The sequence below is a fragment of the Hyperolius riggenbachi genome, chromosome 2, assembly GCF_040937935.1.
Source record: "Hyperolius riggenbachi isolate aHypRig1 chromosome 2, aHypRig1.pri, whole genome shotgun sequence".
NCBI lineage: Eukaryota > Metazoa > Chordata > Amphibia > Anura > Hyperoliidae > Hyperolius > Hyperolius riggenbachi.
Window position 1 is genome coordinate 254771546 of NC_090647.1, and position 27530 is coordinate 254799075.

General features: G+C 43.6%; 1 protein-coding gene across 1 annotated transcript in view; it reads left to right on the forward strand.

The window, feature by feature from the left end:
* LOC137544945 (uncharacterized) overlaps positions 1-27530 on the forward strand; it is a 648464-nt gene that overhangs the window by 500774 nt on the left and 120160 nt on the right. Inside the window, exons 85-86 of the mRNA XM_068266042.1 lie at positions 11353-11541; positions 14106-14227. Of these exons, the coding sequence (XP_068122143.1) occupies positions 11353-11541; positions 14106-14227 (311 nt within the window). The remainder of the gene's footprint in view (positions 1-11352; positions 11542-14105; positions 14228-27530) is intronic.

The following is a 27530-nucleotide window of genomic DNA, read 5'->3' on the forward strand; positions in this document are numbered from 1 at the left end:
TGGCTCTTATTTTGTACATTTGCCACATAAAGGAAGTTGCAGGGCATGCTGGGTTTTCTTTTTTTTTCTTCTGTACTATCCCTTCAGACCTAACTAATGCAGCCTGATTGGCTGAAGCCTTTTCCCTCCTATTTTCCCCTCCCACACCTCTGTTCCTCTCTGATTGGCCAATATTTCTCAATGCACTTTCTACTGCAGAGCTGGGTGGGAGTGTCTGAAGACTGGGAGGGGGGCAGACAATGATACACAAACAGGATCAGGGAGGAAATTATGTCAGGATTGGCTTCAAGATAGACACAGACAAAATGGAAAATCCTAAGAAGGATTTTCTCTTTTTTTACTATAGAAAAATCACTAAAGTCAAAACGTGGACAACAGTGTGATACATATGTTGTGTAAGTAGAGGAAGTATTTATCTACTTATATATGTGGACTTTTTTTCTGAGGTAGTATGGCTGACAGCTCCACTTTAAAGTAGAAATCAAAACAAGTTCCCCCTTGACCTATTTTACTTTTTCCATTTGGAATAGAATAAGGGTTTACATTTGACTTACAGTTGCAAATGTCTCTCTTAAAGGGGCACTATGGCTAAATTCTTCTTATATTATCATTTAATATAAAATATGTGCAATTGTAGCAATGTGTAAGACTTGTATTGTGGCTGAATAAAACTCTGCTTCAATATTGCTTTACCCTAAATCAGTGCTGGAGTCCCGTCGCCAGAGAAAGCTAAGCGACGCTGAACCAGCACATTCCATTCTGCAGGAGGAGGCTGCCTTATTAGTCGTTTCATCTGAAGTTGTAATCTCCCCCTTTGATGTATCGGGAGAGGTTTCACCCAATGTCTAACTGCACATTAGTGCTGTTACAGCTCCTCTGATCTCCCGTACGTCTCAGGACAATGACTTACGGCTCTGATAAAAAAAATGCTCCCCGCATGCCTTTAACATCTCTCATTGGAAACCAAACTTCCCTGATTGACAGTTATACAATTACTCATGGATTGCTACTAAACCTGCCCACAGTCTTATTCACTTCCTTAAAAATAATAAACGAATGCCTCTAGAGGAAGCCATTAGAGCACTACTGCCCCCTAACAACTTACAACACCATTATTTCAGATTTATCACTATTGGAACTTGATTATTCCTAAAGAAGCCAAAAGCACATACTCATACTTTGAGAAATGGTACTTTAACACACCATCATATGGATGATTGATTGCTTTTTATATTCCCTATTTTACTTTCTAAATAAGCTTTCTTGCAGCGGGATCTATCTATCAATATTTCCCAAGCCAAATAATCTCATTGCTGCAATACACTAACAAAAGGGAATGTCTATTACTCTATAGTTGAGACTAATTATACAGTTCCACATAGAGCCTATATTACCTTTGTCATTTTAACCTTCCTGGCGGTAAGCCCGAGCTGAGCTCGGGCTATGCCGCCGGAAGGCACCGCTCAGGCCCCGCTGGGCCGATTTGCATAATTTTGTTTTGCTGCACCCAGCTAGCACTTTGCTAGCTGCGTGCAGTGCCCGATCGCCGCCGCTACCCGCCGATCCGCCGCTATCCGTCGCGCCGCAGCCGCCCCCCCCCCAGACCCCGTGCGCTGCCTGGCCAATCAGTGCCAGGCAGCTCTATGGGGTGGATTGGAATCCCCTTTGACGTCACGACGTCGATGACGTCATCCCGCCCCATCACCATGGCGACGGAGGAAGCCCTCCAGGATCGCCGATCGCCGGAGGCGACATGAAAAAACAAACAAAAAATTAAAAAAAAAAGATTTGCTGCCCCCTGGCGATTTTTTAGCAAACCGCCAGGAGGGTTAAATAAAAGAGACTCAGCATATTCTATGTTATGTTTCAGAAATTGTAGTGATCAAGGATCATTTTTAAATGTGTGATGGACATGTGTACTACTTTCTGCTTTTTGGGATTAAATCTCTACTCATCTTTCAAATATATTCCAGAAAAAATAGATATCCCCTAGTCCAGGGCCGCCTTCAGGGCAACACAGGAGGGACTGCTGAATGGGGCCCTGTGAACAGTGCCACACATAGGCTGCCCATTAATGTGATGAGGTCCCACTCATTCAGGGGTTTCTTTAATTACTAACTGACTAAGATATGGGAGAAATAGATTTTTACTTACCTGGGGCTCCTTCCAGCCCCCTGTAGTCCATCCGCTCCCTTAACCTCCTTAGCGGTAACCCCGTGCTGGACACGGGGTCAGCCGCTGCAGAGGATTGCTCAGGCCCCGCTGGGCCGATTTGCATATTTTTTTTTATACACGTAGCTAGCACTTTGCGAGCTGCGTGTTACTTACGATCGCCGCTGCTCCGTGCCGATTCGCTGCTACCCGCCGCGTTAGAGGGTGCCCCCCCGAGACCCCGTGCGCTGCCTGGCCAATCAGTGCCAGGCAGAGCTGAGGGGTGGATCTCCCTCTGAAGTCACGGCGTCGATGACGCGCCTGTCGCCATGGTGACGGGGGGAAGCCCTAAAGGAAATCCCGTTCAGTACGGGATTTCCTGATGAGCCTTGTCGCCGGAGGTGATCGAAGTGGGTGGGGGGATGCCGCTGCTCAGCGGCTATCATGTAGCTAGCGCTAGGCTAGCTACATGAATTAAAAAAAATAAATTAAAAAATAGTGCTGCGCTGCCTCCCTGACAAATTTAATTGACCACCAGGGAGGTTAATACTAATACCATAATCCGTTGTGGTCCTTTGAAGTCCACACAATCCAGCTGGGTTGCGGGGCACTGTGCATGCACTGTTCCACTGCTCCTCCATCATGCTCCCATAGCTGGGAGTGTTCTGCGCAAGTGCAGTTACAATCTTAACTAACTGAGCATAGGCAGAACCCTCCCAGCCATGGGAGCACATGAAAAGTGGTCACATAGAAGTTATTGTGTTCAGGCCTTCAAAGATTGTGATTTGCCATGTGGGGGCATAGGGGAGTGAGGGGGCCCAGTATGTTTGCCCAGTATGGGGCCCAAAAATTTCCGATGGCGGCCCTGCCCTAGTCTTCCTTTTAGGCAGCAAGAAGTATAGCGCCAAACACCATTTAACTCAATTTATATGTATGGTAGCTAAATCTTATTTCACATCCAAATGAAAGAATCCAAACGATCTACTGAATTTGTGAAATATAAGCTTACCAAATTCATGTTATGCAAAAAATGTTTAGCTATAAGTTCAGGTTGCATGCTACAGTTTGATACGCTTTATAAATGAAGCAGTAACAAAAACCTTTGCTGGATGCTAGGAACTCAAGTTTGTTTGCATGCTATTATCCCATTCAGCCTTTCAGTGCTCTGTTTGGTCAGAAACCAGTAAAGGTGGTCAATAAGCTGCTAATAATTCTGCCTTGTGCACAAATTTAATGTAAATTGTATGCAGCTTGAAATTGTGATGATCAAATGTGCTGCCTGCTGATTTGAACTGGCTCACGGTATACAGTTTTTATCAAAGCCAGAATTATTTGTGTCCCATTGATAATCTCTAGAAACCAGCTAACCTACCAGTATGCCTTTGGGAACACAAACAATTGGCAGTAAACATGTTAGAAAACATAACATCTCTTTGAAGCTAGTATAGTAGTGAAATTTAATGACAGGGAGCCTGAATTTTTTAGTCCTGCATTGCACTCAGAGTGTTTTGTATGTCTCACAATAAGGCCCAGCTTTACATCACAGGAGCTTTCAGGTACAGATGTCCTGTCACCCTAGACTTCGCCTACTAGCTGCAATGTAGAACAACACAATTGTGCTGGCTTGCCCAGCTGTCACTTCCCCCTTACTTCCTTTTCCCATAGCTACAGATGTCCCTTAGCATTAGGTAGCCAGAGGTAGCAGTAGGTAGCCAAATGTATCCTCAGTATTAAGTAGCTAGTGGTGCCCCCGAATGAAAGGGGTACTAGCCTCATCAGTGGAATGCAGAGAGCTGGGTGGGCAACCTCTCATATACTCTGCTTGGGACTCTGCATAGGGAAGGTGAGAGGGAGGCACCAGGGGAGGGGAGTGAGCCACCTTTCCATCATCAGGCACCTCTAGGCATGTGCCTACAGTGTCTTATGGTAAATCCAGCCCTGCTCGCAATTTAAGACAAACACGATGGTTGCGTGGCTTGGAAAAGTTGTTTGTAGCTTGCCTATGAAAAGCAACAGTATTAAAATAAAGATGAATTTATTCACAGTATTACATTAAGTGATAGCAAATGAAAACCCATTGTAGCAATACCGTACTATTAAAAATTACAACAGTATCCAAAATATTAGAAATGATCTTACATCACGTGTGCTGTGGTGGTGCTATTTCTTATTTATAGACAAGGCTGACTGGAAGTACTCACTAATTTTATTTATGTTTGGCATTGGCAAGAGTACATTACTACAGCAGTGGCTGATTGTGTAATGGTTAAGGGCTCTGCCTCTGACACAGGAGACCAGGGTTCGAATCTCGGCTCTGCCTGTTCAGTAAGCCAGCACTAATTCAGTAGGAGACCTTTGGCAAGTCTCCCTTACACTGCTACTGCCAATAGAGCGTGTCCTAGTGGCTGCTGCTCTGGCGCTTTGAGTCCGCAAGGAGAAAAGCTCAATATAAATGTTATTTGTCTTGTACTGTTACAATAAATACTAGATGCTGTGAAATATATTCATATTATAAATCTATACAAATACAGCATTATTCTAAGCCATTCTTCAGGTTCAGAAATCAATGGTAGAAGAGCTTTTTATAGAGCCTGGCTGGGGCATATACCAGGTGATCAAGAAATTGATGACTCCCCATGATTGCTCATCTTTCTGGTCACTTATTGGTGGACCAGGGCATTAGGGGATAGTACAATTTTAATTCAATTTGGACTTTACACAGTTCTACCAGAAATGTATCAGATGACTGTAATTCATGACAGATTTGACTTTAACCAATTCCAAACAGCAAAACACACAGTAAACTGTAAAAAAAGCAAACAAATTAATAAATATAAAATGTTATATACAAATGTATACAATATTTAATATACAAAACTTGGAATGTCACACCCAAAAAATAACGTTACATTATTTTAGTTCTTTGTGCATATAAACAAAGATTTTAGGCCATGACATGGGCAACAAGTCTCTTAAGCTGCTGATCTGTAGTTTGCAAGAGTTTCCAATTGAGCTAGGTGCAATGTAGAAATACTGTATATACAGTATGTACACTAGTAACTAATATTGAATCTCGCTCACCATCAGTGGTTCATCTGAATATTACTAACCATAGAAGTAACAGACTAATAATAGATGGGAACAGCTGTGTCAATTTGTCTCTATAGTAAAACTTTCTCACCATGGCCCAGATGCAATTAACTTTTCCACAGAGTATTCTCCAAGTTGATATTTTTACACCTTGCCAATAAAATGCTTTTTAAGCCACCAGGAAGCACGAAAATACACTGAATAATTTTGAAAGTACTTCTTCACCTACTTTTGGTATTTTATCAATTACAAAGTGAAAAAAGTTATTTTAAACAAATTATTATAAATTATCGCTTAGTAGATAACTTAGAAGAAAATGTGAATTGCATATGGGCCCAACTACCAGTGGTCTTTCTTTCATGTTGGTACTTATGGATTTTTTAGTCACAGATTTTAGTTACACTTGGCCATATTCACAAAATGCAGGTAAAGTTTGCATGTGTAGGGAGTATATGGCAATTATATTTATTTATGCTGATAACTTAGTGCTCATTGCACAGTTAGAGCAACCCACATTCAGGGCCGGCCTTAGGTTTCACAGCGCCCTGAGCGAAACCTGATTTTGGTGCCCCCCCCGTTTTATCCTCTTTGCACGTGCGGTTGCGCGTACGCACACACTTTGGGATGTTCCCCATCTATCTGCCCCCCATCCCCTCCACTGGGCAATCCACCACAAACAATGCTGGGAATACACGGCTTGTTTTTGAGCCATTTAGATGGCTTGATAGATAATTTCCGACATGTCCGATCTCCCGCTCGATCGTTTCGCTGCTCGATTTGTGACAACACTGAATGGAAAAGATAAGAAAAACGAGCGGAAGATAAGAGAACCGACTGCAGAATCAAGCGGCGAAACGATCGAGTGGCAAAAACAAGCCGTGTATGCCCAGCATAATGCAGGCACCCCCAGCCACAAAACAGAAAACAGGCAGACAGCAGATCCATGCACGTATGCGCACACACACTACACACTCACACTATACACACACACACACACACTACACAATCACGCACACAATCTATACACACGGCCACACGCTACACACTCGCACAATCTATATACATGGCCACACGCTACACACTCGCACAATCTATATACATGGCCACACGCTACACACTCACACAATCTACATACACGGCCACGCGCTACACACGCACACAATCTACATACACGGCCACGCGCTACACACGCACACAATCTACATACACGGCCACGCGCTACACACGCACACAATCTATATACACGGCCACACACTACACATACACAGCTAGACACAGTCTATATACACAGCTACACAGACACACTACACTACACACAGTCTATATAAACAGCTACACACACAGTCTATATACACAGCCACACACACAGTCTATATACAGACAGCTACATAAACACTACACTACACTACACACAGTCTATATACACAGCTGCACACACACACACTACACACAGTCTATATACACAGCTGCACACACACACACTACACACAGTCTATATACACAGCCAGCTACACACACACACAGTCTATATACACAGCTACACACAGTCTATATGCACACAGCTGCACACAGTCTATATGCACACAGCTACACACAGTCTATATACACACAGCTACACACAGTCTATATACACACAGCTACACACAGTCTATATACACACAGCTACACACAGTCTATATACACACAGCTACACACAGTCTATATACACACACAGCTACACACAGTCTATATACACACAGCTACACACAGTCTATATACACACAGCTACACACAGTCTATATACACACACACACACACACACACACACACACACACACACACACACACACACTGTCTATATACACAGCTACACACAGTCTACACACACACACACACACACACACACACACACACACACACACAGTCTATATACACAGCTACACACAGTCTATATGCACACAGCTACACACAGTCTATATACACACAGCTACACACACACACACAGTCTATATACACACAGCTACACACACATACTACACACAATCTATATATACACACAGCTACACACACTACATTCTAGCAGCTGCAGACAGGACAAGACAGTTTGTAGGAACTTGCTCCAGAAAGAAAACGACACAAATTCTACAGCCCACAAGAGGATTACCTCGCCACCTCGGACTGCTCCTCTATCCATCCAGCGTGCTTGAAGGGGCGGGGAGGGGGGCTGATAAGGAAGTCCGAGCGTTGGAGAAGTATGTCTCCTCCAGGTCCTAGTGCCCGCTTCTGCACTGGACAACAGCCTGCTCTGCTCGCAGTTTGTGCCCTAGTTGTCCGCCTACTTGTTATTGCCAGAGGCAGGAGCGCCCCCCCTGAAGCCGGCGCCCTGAGCGATCGCTCCGGTCGCTCAGGTCAAAGGCCGGCCCTGCCCACATTACCTAGGTAACATGAGCATGGCTAGGGAGATGTACATTACACTACTTGCATAGTACCCATTACATTAACAATGCGCGTATTACCTAGGTAACACATGGGTTGCTAAATGCACCCTACAGTTTCAGCAATAGTAACAGTACAATTAACATGGACTTTAAATACATGGCAAGTTTACTATACTTGTGAATATAGTTCACTCTGCTTAGGAGGTATTTTTGTCTAATACTGCCAATGCATGTTGTAACAGGCATATTCAGAACTGCTATTAAGTCAGCCTTTTCTAAATACAACAGGACAAGTTGTAAAATATAAAGAAAACCACTTCCTTATTGCAGTCCTATACTGTATATTCTGTTATGTAGGGTCATATTCTAATGTATACATCTTGGGATAACATCATAATAAAGTGTTTACAGTTTACCAATACACCATATAATTTATCAATAGGTTTTGCCATAGTGCATCCTTTGTACACATCTGTCATGCATTAATAATATAATGAAGGAAAGGTTGTGCCCTAGGACTCTGAATTACTGAATCCACTCTAGTCCACTTTACAGTCCTAATGGATTCATTTATCATGTGTCCCTGGAGATTTTTAAGTGGCATCCTTCAGACTGGAAGTGCAGGAGGGACTGGGTCAAACTGTTTGAAGGTCTTCCTGTTCTTTCAGGCGTAAAAATGAACATCAGCTTACTCACCAGTTTGGTTTGTATTAACTCCTTTATCACTAGAGATAAAACACTGCCAGCCCTTTCAACAGAGACAACTGCTCTAAGTCATCATCTAAATTTGCAGTGACAAACAGCCCTAGAATACTACTGGTCATGGAAAGTCACACACCATTTGACCATGTGTCTTAGAAATGCTATTGATGCACAGAAAAAAAGTTCTCTTAAATTATTTATACATTTACTAGTAAATAAATGTAGATTCTTTTGATAGTGTGATGTTGTACTAGAGTAATGGATTTGAGAAACTGTTGTGAGTACAAGGTGGACATGAAATGCTCTGCACTGTTTTTGTTTATTTGAATTGCTATTTTGCAGAGAGAATACATGCAAATAAAGGAACATAGATTAAATGTGTTTCATATATTGCTTTATTTTATTACATATTTCCTCTTTAAAGGGTACATGAAGCAACTTGTAACATAAGATAATTACATTTCCAATACTACTTAGAGCTAGCTGGTTTTCCTTTTTTTCACTGTAAGTGTTCAGAATTCAGTGCTGTAAATTACACTTTCTCTGCAGCTGGACTTACTGATAAGTAATGCCAGGTCATAACACTCCTGTATGGCTGAGAAAATTACCTATGAAAGGTGGAAACAGTTAAAAAAAAGATTTGTTTTTATAGGAGCTGAGTAAACATCATTAGTCAGATAAAGTAGTCTATGTGTAACGATTGTGGAACTTTCTCAGTGATCAGCGCACAATGCGTGCGCTGATACGGCGGAAATCCTCCACAAGCGTATATTTGCAGGCACCCAGCAAAAGGTGCTACGCACCCGTAGAGGGAAAATTCCTGTCGGCAGATGGCGCTGGGGAGTGCAGAGGAACCAATCCTCTGTACCTCCACAAATGCCAGACAGGAATTGTACGAAGCACAGAACGCAATCGCAAGAGAGGCGATTGCGAATGAGAACGAGCAAAGGGACAGGTTGTATGTGTGTGCGCCAATCCAGTCGCCACCCCGCGACCGCGGACACACAACAGCAGATATGAAATAGGAACGCGATCACGAGAGGTGTGATCGCCAGAGGTGACACAAGGCAGATCAGAATAGAATTCGAGGGTAGCAAAGGCACAGCAAATAATACAATGAGAAGATGCAGAAAACAACAAACGCTAGCTAACCGCGAACACCGCACTCATTCGCAACAGTGCACGTGGTTATGCGCGGTCTCCACGTGATAAGCACAATAGAGACAAGCACGCCTAACTAACCATCGACCGACAAACATGAAACAGGGGACGCGAACGCTTGCTTAATGGTTACCTCACCGAGCCTCCAGCAAGCGGTCGTAGCAGACAAGACAGACACACGAAAACAGGGACAAGCGAGAGATAGGATCCACAGCACTAGCAAAAAGTGGCTAGCGCGATCCAGGTACAGAGTAGCAGAACAGAAGGATCCACAGCACTAGCGAAAAGTGGCTAGCGCGATCCCAGGAGACAGAACAGAAGGATCCACAGCGCTAGCGAAAAGTGGCTAGCGCAATCCAGAGAGGCAGAACAGAAGAGATAGCTGGTAGCAACCGCTGCACCAGCTATGCTCCAAGAACAGAGATCAGAACGACTTCCTATCGACCACCGCTGGGACAGGACAATCGCAACAGACAAACAAAACAGATAAACAATCTTAACTGCACTAGGGAAATCTGCCTAGCACAGTTTCCAGGAATTACTCTAAGCTGATCTCCCCACCAGGAGTGTTACATAGGACGAAATCCTTATGACCAGCTAAGCATTGTGGGAAAGACATAGTACTTATAGTACACACCTCCAATGAATGTGGCCAGGCAATTTGCATGACAACGTATGCAAATTCCTCTGCAAGCACAAGCTGCAAAACTGACAGAAGCTCTTCTTTCCAGAGTCCTGCAGCATGCAAACCTACACAATGGTCAAAAGGCTGCCTGCCTGCACAGGCAGCTGAGCAAATCATCACACTATGCAAGACAATACATTCTCTTGCATAGTTGCCTACACCACGCAGAGGTACCCAAGTATTCTTAGGTGTCTTAACTCTGGCCCTGTAACATGCATAATGCAAACATGCAAACATTCTTTGCATCAAACCTATCTTAAGATTAGGAGCACATATCAGGATATCCACTCCTGGGACAGATCAGTGCATCAAACTAATCCCACAAGGGAACTAACAAAATATATCCATGTGCACCATGCACACACCAGCATAAGGTCCGTGTATACTGACAATGGTCACAGACACCGGAAGGAGGGAGTGCACTGGATTATACCCTGGCCACAAGGGTCAGTTACAAGCAAAAACAAATAGGAATTATTGATTTCTGTGAAAGCATTTGTATAAAACATTTGCATGTGAGTGTGCAAAGGGTTAACTGACTCTGCTTTTTAGGAGTGGGACTATAGATACAGTTGTGTATCTCATCAATTTTATTGTATTTCAGGATTGCTTAAAATGTTTTTGCTAACTGGGCCTGATTTCCTTGTACCTCAGAAATCTATGATTTTTGAACTTCACACACATCACAGATTTACTAAGCGAAATCGGTCACATCAGAGTCTTCCCATGTGCTTAGGGATAGCACGTCAGGAATTTACTATTTAACAACCTGACAATAACATGCTCCTGGTGACAGTTGCATGAATGCCACATGATGAGTGGCTTCATCTGCGTGTATTAAACATGCAGATTGAAAAGATGATTTATAAACATTCTCCCTGACATTTTGTCATCAAAACATCCGCGCAAGTTCAAATAAGTATGACTTTCTTTTTGTTTATTAAATAAAAAATAGCATAGTTGTCCATCTCTGCCCCCCCTTTCAAAATCAAAAGAGACAAGAGAGAGATAAGAGACAGTTATTCAAAAAAGAGGTAGGGCAAGGGCACTGAGAAGCGATCTAATCACCATCTTAATAGATATGTTAAAATGTGAGGAAAAAATGTTATAATCTAACTCCAAACATCTTCTTGTGTTAAAATGCAGATGCTTCAGGTGTCTTTAAACTCCCACTGTGTTCAGCAGAAGAATCTCAGTGGGATTTCTTCCACCGCTTATTAGTTATTCGTTCAGCCCGTCCAGACTGCTTTCCTGATGCTGTCTGCAAGTGGGTTAAGCAGTTGTCCAGTGGTCTAGAATTTCATCAAGATTGCCAGAGTGTTGAAAGCATAGCAGGTAAGAGTGCACTTATCAGCAGATTCACAGTTTTCTATTAAAGTACTATATAGCCAAAACTGAATGATCTAACGTAGATCTCTATTCTACTATATGTTTAGAGTAGAGTGCATAGAAATAATTTCAGCTAACATTTCTGAAGGACTGTGGGCTACCATTTTAATCCCTTGAATGTTTTACTTATTGTTCCAAATGTTTGCAAAGTATATGTATTGTACATTATAGATAATGATGTGATAGTCGTACTCTTAAAATATTAATGTCTCTTTAGGCATTGCTTCCTTTTTATTATATCAGTGTTTTCCAACTCCAATCCTTGAGGGCCATATCCATGCCAGTGCTTGGGATGAACAGAGAAATGGAGAAAGGTGTTTTTCTTGATGAACCAACCATTTCCTGATTCAGTCCCATCAATTAATTTGATCTGTGCCAAAAATGTGGATTTCAACATCCCTGATTTATATGAATACACAGTCATAACAAAGATCACACAAATAATGATTATTATTATTATTTTTTATAACAGTGGTTAAAGGTTGGCTTAGATATTCCATAGACCCGTAACTAATAATGGGATGTCTGCTTGCAAAGAGGCCATATGCCATATGCACTTAACTTTTTCTTTTGAGTTTTCTCCAAGTTGATATTGTCTCACTGTGTCAATGAAATGTCTTTTAAATTCCCAGCAAGCAATAAAATACATAATTTTTTATTATTACTTTTAATTTTTTCAGTTTTGCATCCATTCCGGTTATAAAACTGTTTAAATTATGTCCCTATCACAATGTTTGGCGCCAATATTTTATTTGGAAATAAAGGTGCATTTTTTCAGTTTTGCGCCCATCCCTAATTACAAGCCCATAGTTTATAAAGTAACAGTGTTATACCCTCTTGACATACATATTTAAAAAGTTCAGTCCCTAAGGTAACTATTTATGAATTTTTTCTATTGTAATTTTTTTTTTTAAATTACGAAAAAAAAATTGGGGAGTGTGGGAGGTAATGAGTTAATTTGTGTGTGTAAAACTAATGTATTTGTATATGAAAAATGCTTTAGGGTGTAGTTTTACTATTTGGCCACAAGATGGCCACAGTAACTTTTTGGTTATGCGACCTCAAGCGTAGGAAGTACGCTTGCAGGAAGTTCAGGGAGGCTGGGAAAACATTTTTTCACAATGATCGTGCTGCTTCTCATAGAAGCAGCAGGCCATTGCGGGGGGCTTAGATCAACGAACGGGAATGGTTTTTCCCGTTCATTGATCTCCGGGCAAGCGGCCGGCAGCGTGCAAGAGCATGGGAGCACGTGCACGAGCGAGCAGGAGTGCGGGCAGCGGCGGGAGTGCCGGAGGTGCGGATATCTCCATCCCTGGGGGTGAAAGAATGGAAAAAGGGACGGAGATATCCGCACCACTGGGGGTAAAGTGGTTAATATTGCAACTGCTGAATTTGCTAATATGTTGCCTAGTATTGTGATAGGCTCAGGTTGCACTACACTGAAGTGGCAGTATATGCATATAGCATGGATACACTGTGCTCTCCAGCAAGCTGTTACTGTCTTCCCCATACCTGCTGCACTCAGGAACAGATGCATGTCAGTCTCTGTTGATGCATCCGCCTAAAAAAAATCATGCAAGTCTGGTTTGTGTATTTCAGAAATGTAATGGATAAACTCAAATGCAATAGTGACAAGCATGTGAATCAGTCCATGTTTTCCCATTGGAAAGTATGGGTTTAATTCTACATGACTATTCCCTTCCTCTCTGGGAAGCATTCTAGTATTGGACCTAGCACTTAGCCATGCATTACATATGTTTGTTTGAAATGATATTTGTTTATACCACATGGCCTAAAAACAACAAATCAAATGTTTAGAAAGCCATTCTTCAATCCCATACTAAGATCTTCCTGGTTAGCCTCCAGTATTTGATGAGCACTGCCAGAGAAGGTAGGTGTGATTACACTCTTTCATTTTCTGGTTAAATCTCTTTTATTGGTCGTAAAAGATAAAGGAAACATACAAAAACAGATGAGTCCAGGATGAGCTACACAATCACATGTCAAAGTCTGCCCCAAAGACAGTAAACACTCTACATGGGACAAAAGCATTGAAATATGCAAACATCATGTATAGAACCCATCTGGTCGCACATGACACACTCACAAAGTCCATTGTAAACACTCTCATTTTATCAAACATGCAAGATATAGTGCATGGAGAGGGTTTGCTGGACCTTGTCAGTCAGCGATTTAAAAAAGAGAAACAGGTCTTGAAAAAAAGGTCGTGAAAATCTGGTTCATGTTACATCATAGCCTAGAGCTTCTAGAATAGTTAATGTTTAAATTTTGCAATGCGTGGATGATTGCTAGTTTTTATACAATTATATTTACCAGTAGACTTGTTTTTTTTTGTCATTCTATTGTTTTTTTTATTGTAAATATAATTTCCAAATCATGTTCATCCACTTAATAGTGACTTGTTAACTTGTGTCCAATGTGCACACATGCAACTGGAGCTTAATTCTAAGCATCTCTACTTACAATAACATCAATATGTTTTATTACAGCAGTTGAACAAAACATCTATGGTATTCTAGTTCTTGAGCCGTCTAGCACCACCACCAGCATTTCATACAGTGGCGCGATCCTGAGCCAGCAAGCAAAACAAGCCATTGTGACTGCAGCAGAGGTATTCAACCAGCCTTTTTCATACATTAACTAGTAAAATATGTGGTCACTGAGATTATTGTTAGCTATTTATATAATAATAGCTATGGATGTCTTTGGAGTCTTTTCATTTCCTGACGAGAAAAATAAGCATAGTTCTTTTTAAAGGAGTAATTCTCATCACTTAGGCTACTGTCAGGGGTGTGTGGCTAACATTTATTCCATGACATAGAAAAAAGTATTATTCTACATTCTTCTTCTTCTATTATTATTCTACAAACATGGATTTTGCTTTACATACCCTTCATGTTTGGTATATAAAGTTTTCATTTTGTAGAATAATGTTAATGGTTATGTTTATTAGATCTTCGTTCCTTTATCATTTATTGAGCCATTCTGAAATGATGAATTTTCTGTGTGTGAATTCTGGTGATTAATAGATTGCATGGTAGTATACTTTAGATAGCGGCTTACTGAGAAGCCGCGTAAAGAAAAACTTCCTGGTAATCTGCAATGTGTTTTTGCATTTATTTATTAGTTGTCTTGTAGGTTGTGCTAGAATGTTGTACTTCACACAATGTGATCTTGATAGAGATGGCCAATTCCTGCTGAAAAAAACGGCATTGAGCTGTGTGATACAGTCTTTCAACTAAATACACAGATGAACTACAATATATTACAGTGTCTTACTTGCAAAAATGTTTTTCAAGCTGTCCAAGCAATCCTGTAACTTGATACATTTATGATTTAGTAGAAGTATGATTTAGTAGAAGTATGAAAATTGTGTATAAACGTTTGCAATGGGAAAAGGCCCTTATATCATCATCCTTTATTGGTAAAGTCTCAGTATATTACATTATGCAGTGCATTAACATTTTATTAATACATGACAAAAGTATAAAGGAATACAGGTATGAGTAGACCTCTTTAACCACTTGAGGACCTAGGGCTTTCTACCCCTTAAGGACCGGCCACTTTTTTTCCATTCAGACCACTGCAGCTTTCACGGTTTATTGCTCGCTCATACAACCTACCACCTAAATGAATTTTGGCTCCTTTTCTTGTCACTAATAAAGCTTTCTTTTGGTGCTATTTAATTGCTCCTGCGATTTTTACTTTTTATTATATTCAGCAAAAAAGACATGAATTTTGGCAAAAAAATGATTTTTTTAACTTTCTGTGCTGACAGTTTTCAAATAAAGTAAAATTTCTGTATACATGCAGCGCGAAAAATGTGGACAAACATGTTTTTGATAAAAAAAACCCCATTCAGCGTATATTTATTGGTTTGGGTAAAAGTTATAGCGTTTACAAACTATGGTGCAAAAAGTGAATTTTCCCATTTTCAAGCATCTATGACTTTTCTGACCCCCTGTCATGTTTCATGAGGGGCTAGAATTCCAGGATAGTATAAATACCCCCCAAATGACCCCATTTTGGAAAGAAGACATCCCAAAGTATTCACTGAGAGGCATAGTGAGTTCATAGAAGATATTATTTTTTGTCACAAGTAAGCGGAAAATGACACTTTGTGAGGAAAAAAAAAAAAAAAAAAAGTTTCCATTTCTTCTAACTTGCACCAAAAAAAAAATGAAATCTGCCACAGACTCACCATACCCCTCTCTGAATACCTTGAAGGGTCTACTTTCCAAAATGGGGTCATTTGTGGGGTGTGTTTACTGTCCTGACATTTTGGGGGGTGCTAAATTGTAAGCACCCCTGTAAAGCCTAAAGGTGCTCATTGGACTTTGGACCCCTTAGCGCAGTTAGGCTGCAAAAAAGTGCCACACATGTGGTATTGCCGTACTCAGGAGAAGTAGTGTAATGTGTTTTGGGGTGTATTTTTACACATACCCATGCTGGGTGGGAGAAATATCTCTGTAAATGACAATTTGTTAATTTTTTTTACACACAATTGTCCATTTACAGAGATATTTCTCCCACTCAGCATGGGTATGTGTAAAAATACACCACAAAACACATTATACTACTTCTCCTGAGTACGGCGATACCACATGTGTGGCACTTTTTTGCACCCTAACTGCGCTAAAGGGCCCAAAGTCCAATGAGTACCTTTAGGATTTCACAGGTCATTTTGAGAAATTTCGTTTCAAGACTACTCCTCACGGTTTAGGGCCCCTAAAATGCCAGGGCAGTATAGGAACCCCACAAATGACCCCATTTTAGAAAGAAGACACCCCAAGGTATTCCGTTAGGAGTATGGCGAGTTCATAGAAGATTTTATTTTTTGTCACAAGTTAGCGGAAAATGACACTTTGTGAAAAAACACAATTAAAATCAATTTCCGCTAACTTTTGACAAAAAATAAAATCTTCTATGAACTCACCATACTCCGTACGGAATACCTTTGGGTGTCTTCTTTCTAGAATGGGGTCATTTGTGGGGTTCCTATACTGCCCTGGCATTTTAGGGGCCCTAAACCGTGAGGAGTAGTCTTGAAACCAAATGTCGCAAAATGACCTGTGAAATCCTAAAGGTACTCATTGGACTTTGGGCCCCTTAGCGTACTTAGGGTGTAAAAAAGTGCCACACATGTGGTATCGCCATACTCGGGAGAAGTAGTACAATGTGTTTTGGGGTGTATTTTTACACATACCCATGCTGGGTGGGAGAAATACCTCTGTAAATGGACAATTGTGTGTAAAAAAATCAAAAGATTGTCATTTACACATGTGTGGCACTTTTTTGCACCCTAACTGCACTAAGGGGCCCAAAGTCCAATGAGTACCTTTAGGATTTCACAGGTCATTTTTGTTTCAAGACTACTCCTCACGGTTTAGGGCCCCTAAAATGCCAGGGCAGTATAGGAACCCCACTAATGACCCCATTTTAGAAAGAAGACACCCCAAGGTATTCCGTTAGGAGTATGGTGAGTTCATAGAAGTTTTTATTTTTTTGTCACAAGTTAAGTTAGCGGAAATTGATTTTAATAGTTTGTAAAAATACACCCCAAAACACATTATACTACTTTTCCTGAGTACGGCGGTACCACATGTGTGACACTTTTTTGCAGCCTAGGTGCGCTAAGGGGCCCAACGTCCTATTCACAGGTCTTTTTGAAGCATTTGTTTTCTAGACTACTCCTTGCGGTTTAGGGCCCCTAAAATGCCAGGGCAGTATAGGAACCCCACAAGTGACCCCATTTTAGAAAGAAGACACCCCAAGGTATTCCGTTAGGTATATGGCGAGTTCATAGAAGATTTTATTTTTTGTCACAAGTTAGTGAAAAATGACACTTTGTGAAAAAAAAACAATAAAAATTAATTTCCGCTAACTTTTGACAAAAAATAAAATCTTCTATGAACTCGTCATACACCTAACATAATACCTTGGGGTGTCTTTTTTTTCTAAAATGGGGTCACTTGTGGGGTTCCTATACCGCCCTGGCATTTTACAGGCCCAAAACCGTGAGTAGTCTGGAAACCAAATGTCTCAAAATGACTGTTCAGGGGTATAAGCATCTGCAAATTTTGATGACAGGTGGTCTATGAGGGGGCGAATTTTGTGGAACCGGTCATAAGCAGGGTGGCCTTTTAGATGACAGGTTGTATTGGGCCTGATCTGATGGATAGGAGTGCTAGGGGGGTGACAGGAGGTGATTGATGGGTGTCTCAGGGGGTGGTTAGAGGGGAAAATAGATGCAATCCATGCACTGGGGAGGTGATCGGAAGGGGGTCTGAGGGTTTGGCCGAGTGATCAGGAGCCCACACGGGGCAAATTGGGGCCTGATCTGATGGGTAGGTGTGCTAGGGGGTGACAGGAGGTGATTGATGGGTGTCTCAAGGTGTGATTAGAGGGGGGAATAGATGCAAGCAATGCACTGGCGAGGTGATCAGGGCTGGGGTCTGAGGGCATTCTGAGGGTGTGGGCGGGTGATTGAGTGCCCTAGGGGCAGGTAGGGGTCTAATCTGATAGGTAGCAGTGACAGGGGGTGATTGATGGGTAATTAGTGGGTGTTTAGGGTAGAGAATAGATGGAAACACTGCGCTTGGGTGGTGATCTGATGTCGGATCTGCGGGCGATCTATTGGTGTGGGTGGGTGATCAGTTTGCCCGCAAGGGGCAGGTTAGGGGCTGATTGATGGGTGGCAGTGACAGCGGGTGATTGATGGGTGGCAGTGACAGGGGGTGATTGATGGGTGGCAGTGACAGGGGGTGATTGATGGGTGATTGATAGGTGATTGACAGGTAATCAGTGGGTTATTACAGGGGAGAACAGATGTAAATATTGCACTGGCGAATTGATAAGGGGGGGTCTGAGGGCAATCTGAGCGTGTAGGCGGGCGATTGGGTGCCCGCAAGGGGCAGATTAGGGTCTGATCTGATAGGTAACAGTGACAGGTGGTGATAGGGAGTGATTGATGGGTGATTGATGGGTAATTAGTGGGTGTTTAGAGGAGAGCATAGATGGAAACACTGCGCTTGGGTGGTGATCTGATGTCGGATCTGCGGGCGATCTATTGGTGTGGGTGGGTGATCAGTTTGCCCGCAAGGGGCAGGTTAGGGGCTGATTGATGGGTGGCAGTGACAGGGGGTGACAGGGGGTGATTGATGGGTGATAGGTGATTGGCAGGTGATTGACAGGTGATCAGTGGGTTATTACAGGGAAGGACAGATGTAATTAATGCACTGGCGAATTGATAAGGGGGGGGGGGGGGGTCTGAGGGCAATCTGAGCGTGTGGGCGGGTGATTGGGTGCCCGCAAGGGGCAGATTAGGGTCTGATCTGATAGGTAACAGTGACAGGTGGTGATAGGGGGTGATTGATGGGTGATTGATGGGTAATTAGTGGGTGTTTAGAGGAGAGAATAGATGTAAACAATGGATTTGGGAGGTGATCTGATGTCGGATCTGTGGGCGATCTATTGGTGTGGGGGGGTGATCAGATTGCCCGCAAGGGGCAGGTTAGGGGCTGATTGATGGGTGGCAGTGACAGGGGGTGATTGACGGGTGATTGACAGGTGATTGACAGGTGATCAGGGGGATAGATGCATACAGTAAACAGGGGGGGGGTGGTCTGGGGGGGGGTCTGGGGAGAATCTGAGGGGTGGGGGGTGATCAGGAGGGGGCAGGGAGCAGGGGGGGGGATAAAAAAAAATAGCGTTGACAGATAGTGACAGGGAGTGATTGATGGGTGATTAGGGGGGTGATTGGGTGCAAACAGGGGTCTGGGGGGTGGGCAGGGGGGGGGTCTGATGGGTGCTGTGGGCGATCTGGGGCAGGGGGGGGAGAAATCAGTGTGCTTGGGTGCAGACTAGGGTGGCTGCAGCCTGCCCTGGTGGTCCCTCGGACACTGGGACCACCAGGGCAGGAGGCAGCCTGTATAATACACTTTGTAAACATTACAAAGTGTATTATACACTTTGTATGCGGCGATCGCGGGGTTAACATCCCGCCGGCGCTTCCGTATAGCCGGCGGGATGTTGCGGCGGGCGAGCGGTGACAGGCGCCGGCGGAGGATCGCGTCACGGATGACGCGATCGCTCCGCCCATGCCCTTAAATGGACCGCCGCCTCTGTGGGTGAGGCCGCCCTGAAGGGCTCCACTTCCCCGCCGCCCCTGTGTAGTGGGCGGTCGGGAAGTGGTTAAAGAGGTAGCACAAGGGACTGTTTAGGTGTGTGCAAGGTGGTGAACAGTCCCATAAAAAGTGACAGAAAATTGTACTAAATCAATTAGTAGAGAAACAAGGGTTGGTTTGCGGGATATGAGTATGCAATTAGATATATAGACAGGAAAGTGATCTGAAGGCAAAGCATAGTAGTTTTATTTTATACTGGATTGGAAGCCAGTGAAGGAAATGAGGAGCAAGAGACAAAGCTGTGATAGTCTAGCAACAGCATTCAAATCAGTTGTAGAGGTAAGTATCAGGTTAGGTCTGACCAGGCAAGGCAGGTTAAGTTAATTGGCTGAGATTCCATCGAATGCTGGTTAAGTACAGCAAAGTTTGTATAGTTTTCCAATAACAGGCAGAGCAAACATGGTGGAATGAACACCTGGAGGTCTAGCAGAAAGAAAATGCAGATAAAATAGTAAGGGAGGACAGAAGAATAGTCAAGAAGTTCAGCTGGGAGTCAGAAGCCAGAGGATCAGAAACAGTAGGTGTAACGATCGGTGTCAGCATGCAGAGAGAATCTGATTATTGGTGATCTGCAGTATCACCAAGAATGCAGATATATACCTTATTATTGATGATCTGCAGAATCACCGATAATACAGATATATTGCTAACCTCTGGACACCTATATAGTGTGAGTGTTTGGTGCAACAGTAATAACTTTGAGTGAGGACCACCTGAGGAGCAGGTGGTTCTTGGCAGTATGAGAAATACCTCCCTTTGGAAGTGCAGACATCTTGCAGCAGCCTGAGACATCCAAGGGGGCGAAGTCCTAGGCTGAGTAGCAAGAAGACCCGGTGGCTAGTGACCCCTGGAAGATGGGCATCACAAGCAGGTCTGGAGAATAACACAAATTAATATACAGTTCCCTAGTCTTGGGTGCGAGGTCCGTGGTCTCAGCACCCTGGAACTAGTCTGGAGTATAACACAAATGATAATACAGTTCCCTAGTCTTGGATGCGAGGTTCGTGGTCTCAGCACCCTGGAACTAGTGTGGAGTATAACACAAATGATAATACAGTTCCCTAGTCTTGGATGCGAGGTCCGTGGTCTCAGCACCCTGGAACTAGTCTGGAGTATAACACAAATGATAATACAGTTCCCTAGTCTTGGATGCGAGGTCCGTGGTCTCAGCACCCTGGAACTAGTCTGGAGTATAACACAAATGATAATACAGTTCCCTAGTCTGGGTGTGAGGTCCTTGGTCTCTACACCCTGGAACTAGTCTGAATAACAATACAATGATGAACAAAAGTAATCTGGCTCAGTGTGAATTCCCAGGTCCTCCTGGTTCAAACACACTGTAGGATCTGACTATGGTCTGAATGCTTCCACGTATGTGTTCGCTATGGCAGAAAACCAGCAACTGGCAAGCAAGCTATATATATATATAGTTGCAGGACTCTGCCGCCCCGCCCGAGCCACTCAGCCAATCAGGAGTCCAGCAGGAATCAGCTGATCGTCCTGATCAGCTGATCCATCTCCTGCTGGCATAAAGGTCTTGACTTCTGGCTCGCGCGCGTAGTTCTCCATCCAGGTGCACTAACAGACCCAGCCACACCAGACGCACGCTGCTGCGTGCAAACCGCCGCGTTGGACGCGGAAACAGCCGCCCTGCTGCCAGTACACGCGGCGGCTTTTCCGCGTTTTCTCACAGTAGAAAGATGGGTCACCAAGTCAGGTCAATAGTACAGATCATGTGCAGGAACCAGCGATCAGAGTTAGGGAGCCAGTGTAACACAGAATACTCTGTTAACTCTGCAGTTAGGGAGGCGTTTATATTTTTTAGAAGACTGTCTATTGTGGAGACTTTCAAGGTTACTGAGATCATTTATGCACCAGTCTTCTCAGAGACAATAGTGGAGGTTGCTAATAAATATAAAGACTCCATGACATAATGTTAACCTCTTCCTGGTGTCCAACTCGAACCCCTTCCTTAAAGTGTACCAGAGACGACGCATACTTACCGGTTTATACATACCTGGGGCTTCCTCCTGCCTCATGCGCAAGGATCGCTCCCATGCCGTCCTCCACTGCCTGAAGTTCCAGTATCGGGTCCTGTTAGTTTGGCCAGTCACGGCCAGTCTGCTCAAGAGGAAGTGCACTCTTTACGTATCTCTCAAGTGGCCACTGGAGAGATACATAAAGAGCATGCTTCCTCTTGCGCAGACTGGCCACAACTGGAGGAAGTTATGGGACCTGGTATTGGACCTGCAGGCAGCAGAGAACGGGGATGTGAGAGCGACCCATGTACTTTGGGCAGAAGGAAGCCCCAGGTATGTATGAAACGGTAAGTATGCATAATCTCTGGTTTCCTTTAAAAGTTAACCCCTTCATTATGATTAGCTTTAACTTTCTAACTTTTACTGTATAACTTAACCACTTGAGGACCTAGGGCTTTACCCCCCCTTAAGGACCGGACACTTTTTTTCCATTCAGACCACTGCAGCTTTCACGGTTTATTGCTCGCTCATACAACCTACCACCTAAATGAATTTTGGCTCCTTTTCTTGTCACTAATACAGCTTTCTTTTGGTGCTATTTGATTGCTCCTGTGATTTTTACTTTTTACTATATTCATCAAAACATGAATTTTGGCAAAAAAATGATTTTTTTAACTTTCTGTGCTGACATTTTTCAAATAAAGTAAATTTTCTGTATACATGCAGCGCGAAAAATGTGGACAAACATGTTTTTGATAAAAAAAAACCCATTCAGTGTATATTTATTGGTTTAGGTAAAAGTTTACAAACTATGGTGCAAAAAGTGAATTTTCCCATTTTCAAGCATCTATGACTTTTCTGACCACCTGACATGTTTCATGAGGGGCTAGAATTCCAGGATAGTATAAATACCCCCCCAAATGACCCCATTTTGGAAAGAAGACATCCCAAAGTATTCACTGAGAGACATAGTGAGTTCATAGAAGATATTAATTTTTGTCACAAGTAAGCGGAAAATGACACTTTGTGACAAAAAAAAAAAAAAAAAGTTTCCATTTCTTCTAACTTGCGACAAAAAAAAATGAAATCTGCCACGGACTCACCATGCCCCTCTCTGAATACCTTGAAGTGTCTACTTTCCAAAATGGGGTCATTTGTGGGGTGTGTTTACTGTCCTCGCATTTTGGGGGGTGCTAATTTGTAAGCACCCCTGTAAAGCCTAAAGGTGCTCATTGGACTTTGGGCCCCTTAGCGCAGTTAGGCTGCAAAAAAGTGCCACACATGTGGTATTGCAGTACTCAGGAGAAGTAGTATAATGTGTTTTGGGGTGTATTTTTACACATACCCATGCTGGGTGGGAGAAATATCTCTGTAAATGACAATTTGTTAATTTTTTTTACACACAATTGTTCATTTACAGAGATCTTTCTCCCACTCAGCATGGGTATGTGTAAAAATACACCACAAAACACATTATACTACTTCTCCTGAGTACGGCGATACCACATGTGTGGCACTTTTTTGCACCCTAACTGCGCTAAGGGGCCAAAAGTCCAATGAGTACCTTTAGGATTTCACAGGTCATTTTGAGAAATTTCGTTTCAAGACTACTCCTCACGGTTTAGGGCCCCTAAAATGCCAGGAGAGTATAGGAACCCCACAAATGACCCCATTTTAGAAAGAAGACACCCCAAGGTATTCCGTTAGTAGTACGGTGAGTTCATAGAAGATTTTATTTTTTGTCACAAGTTAGCGGAAAATGACACTTTGCGAAAAAAAACAATAAAAATCAATTTCCGCTAACTTGTGACAAAAAATAAAATCTTCTATGAACTCACCGTACTACTAACAGAATACCTTGGGGTGTCTTCTTTCTAAAATGGAGTCATTTGTGGGGTTCCTATACTGTCCTGGCATTTTAGGGGCCCTAAACTGTGAGGAGTAGTCTTGAAACAAAATTTCTCAAAATGACCTGTGAAATCCTAAAGGTACTCATTGCACTTTGGGCCCCTTAGTGCAGTTAGGGTGCAAAAAAGTGCCACACATGTGGTATCGCCGTACTCGGGAGAAGTAGTACAATGTGTTTTGGGGTGTATTTTTACACATACCCATGCTGGGTGGGAGAAATAACTCTGTAAATGACAATTGTGTGTAAAAAAATCAAAAGATTGTCATTTACAGAGGTATTTCTCCCACCCAGTATGGGTATGTGTAAAAATACACCTCAAAACAAATTGTACTACTTCTCTCGAGTACGGCGATACCACATGTGTGGCACTTTTTTGCACCCTAACTGCACTAAGGGGCCCAAAGTCCAATAAGTACCTTTAGGATTTCACAGGTCATTTTTGTTTCAAGACTACTCCTCACGGTTTAGGGCCCCTAAAATGCCAGGGCAGTATAGGAACCCCACTAATGACCCCATTTTAGAAAGAAGACACCCCAAGGTATTCCATTAGGAGTATGGTGAGTTCATAGAAGTTTTTATTTTTTTGTCACAAGTTAGCGGAAATTGATTTTAATTATTTTTTTTCACAAAGTGTCATTTTCCGCTAACTTGTGACAAAAAATAAAATCTTCTATGAACTCACCATACTCCTAACAGAATACCTTTGGGTGTCTTCTTTCTAGAATGGGGTCATTTGTGGGGTTCCTATACTGCCCTTGTATTTTAGGGGCCCTAAACCGTGAGGAGTAGTCTTGAAACCAAATGTCACAAAATGACCTGTGAAATCCTAAAGGTACTCATTGGACTTTGGGCCCCTTAGCGTACTTAGGGTGTAAAAAAGTGCCACACATGTGGTACCGCCGTACTCAGGAGAAGTAGTATAATGTGTTTTGGGGTGTATTTTTACACATACCCATGCTAAATGGGAGAAATATCTCTGTAAATGACAATTGTTTGATTTTTTTTACACACAATTGTCCATTTACATAGAAATTTCTCCCACCCAGCATGGGTATGTGTAAAAATACACCCCAAAACACATTATACTACTTTTCCTGAGTACGGCGGTACCACATGTGTGACACTTTTTTGCAGCCTAGGTGCGCTAAGGGGCCCAACGTCCTATTCACAGGTCATTTTGAGGCATTTGTTTTCTAGACTACTCCTCGCGGTTTAGGGCCCCTAAAATGCCAGGGCAGTATAGGAACCCCACAAGTGACCCCATTTTAGAAAGAAGACACCCCAAGGTATTCCGTTAGGTGTATGGCGAGTTCATAGAAGATTTTATTTTTTGTCACAAGTTAGTGAAAAATGACACTTTGTGAAAAAAACCAATAAAAATCAATTTCCACTAACTTTTGACAAAAAATAAAATCTTCTATGAACTCGTCATACACCTAACAGAATACCTTGGGGTGTCTTTTTTTCTAAAATGGGGTCACTTGTGGGGTTCCTATACCGCCCTGGCATTTTACGGGCCCAAAACCGTGAGTAGTCTGGAAACCAAATGTCTCAAAATGACTGTTCAGGGGTATAAGCATCTGCAAATTTTGATGACAGGTGGTCTATGAGGGGGCGAATTTTGTGGAACCGGTCATAAGCAGGGTGGCCTTTTAGATGACAGGTTGTATTGGGCCTGATCTGATGGATAGGAGTGCTAGGGGGGTGACAGGAGGTGATTGATGGGTGTCTCAGGGGGTGGTTAGAGGGGAAAATAGATGCAATCAATGCACTGGGGAGGTGATCGGAAGGGGGTCTGAGGGGGATCTGAGGGTTTGGCCGAGTGATCAGGAGCCCACACGGGGCAAATTAGGGCCTGATCTGATGGGTAGGTGTGTTAGGGGGTGACAGGAGGTGATTGATGGGTGTCTCAAGGTGTGATTAGAGGGGGGAATAGATGCAAGCAATGCACTGGCGAGGTGATCAGGGCTGGGGTCTAAGGGCATTCTGAGGGTGTGGGCGGGTGATTGAGTGCCCTAGGGGCAGATAGGGGTCTAATCTGATAGGTAGCAGTGACAGGGGGTGATTGATGGGTAATTAGTGGGTGTTTAGGGTAGAGAACAGATGTAAACACTGCACTTGGGAGGTGATCGGACGTCGGATCTGCGGGCGATCTATTGGTGTGGGTGGGTGATCAGATTGCCCGCAAGGGGCAGGTTAGGGGCTGATTGATGGGTGGCAGTGACAGCGGGTGATTGATGAGTGGCAGTGACAGGGGGTGATTGATGGGTGGCAGTGACAGGGGGTGATTGATGGGTGATTGATAGGTGATTGACAGGTGATTGACAGGTAATCAGTAGGTTATTACAGGGAAGAACAGATGTAAATATTGCACTGGCGAATTGATAAGGGGGGGTCTGAGGGCAATCTAAGCGTGTAGGCGGGTGATTGGGTGCCCGCAAGGGGCAGATTAGGGTCTGATCTGATGGGTAACAGTGACAGGTGGTGATAGGGGGTGATTGATGGGTGATTGATGGGTAATTAATGGGTGTTTAGAGGAGAGAATAGATGTAAACACTGCGCTTGGGTGGTGATCTGATGTCGGATCTGCGGGCGATCTATTGGTGTGGGTGGGTGATCAGTTTGCCCGCAAGGGGCAGGTTAGGGGCTGATTGATGGGTGGCAGTGACAGGGGGTGATTGATGGGTGGCAGTGACAGGGGGTGATTGATGGGTGATTGACAGGTGATTGACAGGTGATCAGTGGGTTATTACAGGGAAGGACAGATGTAAATAATGCCCTGGCGAATTGATAAGGGGGGGTCTGAGGGCAATCTGAGCGTGTAGGCGGGTGATTGGGTGCCCGCAAGGGGCAGATTAGGGTCTGATCTGATGGGTAACAGTGACAGCTGGTGATAGGGGGTGATTGATGGGTGATTGATGGGTAATTAGTGGGTGTTTAGAGGAGAGAATAGATGTAAACACTGCGCTTGGGTGGTGATCTGATGTCGGATCTGCGGGCGATCTATTGGTGTGGGTGGGTGATCAGATTGCCCGCAAGGGGCAGGTTAGGGGCTGATTGATGGGTGGCAGTGACAGGGGGTGATTGATAGGTGGTTGACAGGTGATTGACAGGTGATCAGGGGGGATAGATGCATACAGTACATGGGGTGGGGGAGTCTGGGGGGGGGGGGGTCTGGGGAGAATCTGAGGGGTGGGGGGTGATCAGGAGGGAGCAGGAGGCAGGGGGGGATAAAAAAATTTAGCGTTGAAAGATAGTGACAGGGAGTGATTGATGGGTGATTAGGGGGGTGATTGGGTGCAAACAGGGGTCTGGGGGGTGGGCAGGGGGGATTCTGATGGGTGCTGTGGGCGATCTGGGGCAGGGGGGGGGAAATCAGTGTGCTTGGTGCAGACTAGGGTGGCTGCAGCCTGCCCTGGTGGTCCCTCGGACACTGGGACCACCAGGGCAGGAGGCAGCCTGTATAATACACTTTGTAGACATTACAAAGTGTATTATACACTTTGTATGCGGCGATCGTCGGGTTAACATCCCGCCGGCGCTTCCGTATGGCCGGCGGGATGTTGCGGCGGGTGAGCGGCGCCAGGCGGAGGCAGAGGATCGCGTCACGGATGACGCGATCGCTCTGCCCATGCCCCTACAAGGACCGCCGCCATTTGTCAATACGGCGGTCCTTGCGGGGTCCACTTCCCGGCCGCCAATTGTCAATACGGCGGTCGGGAAGTGGTTAAGCAATTTTTTTCTACCATATTCACTAACTTGAACCAGTAACCCCAACAAGAACTGTCTGTTTTCCATTTTTGTTGTCAGGCTCCATCACATTATAAAGGATAATCTTCC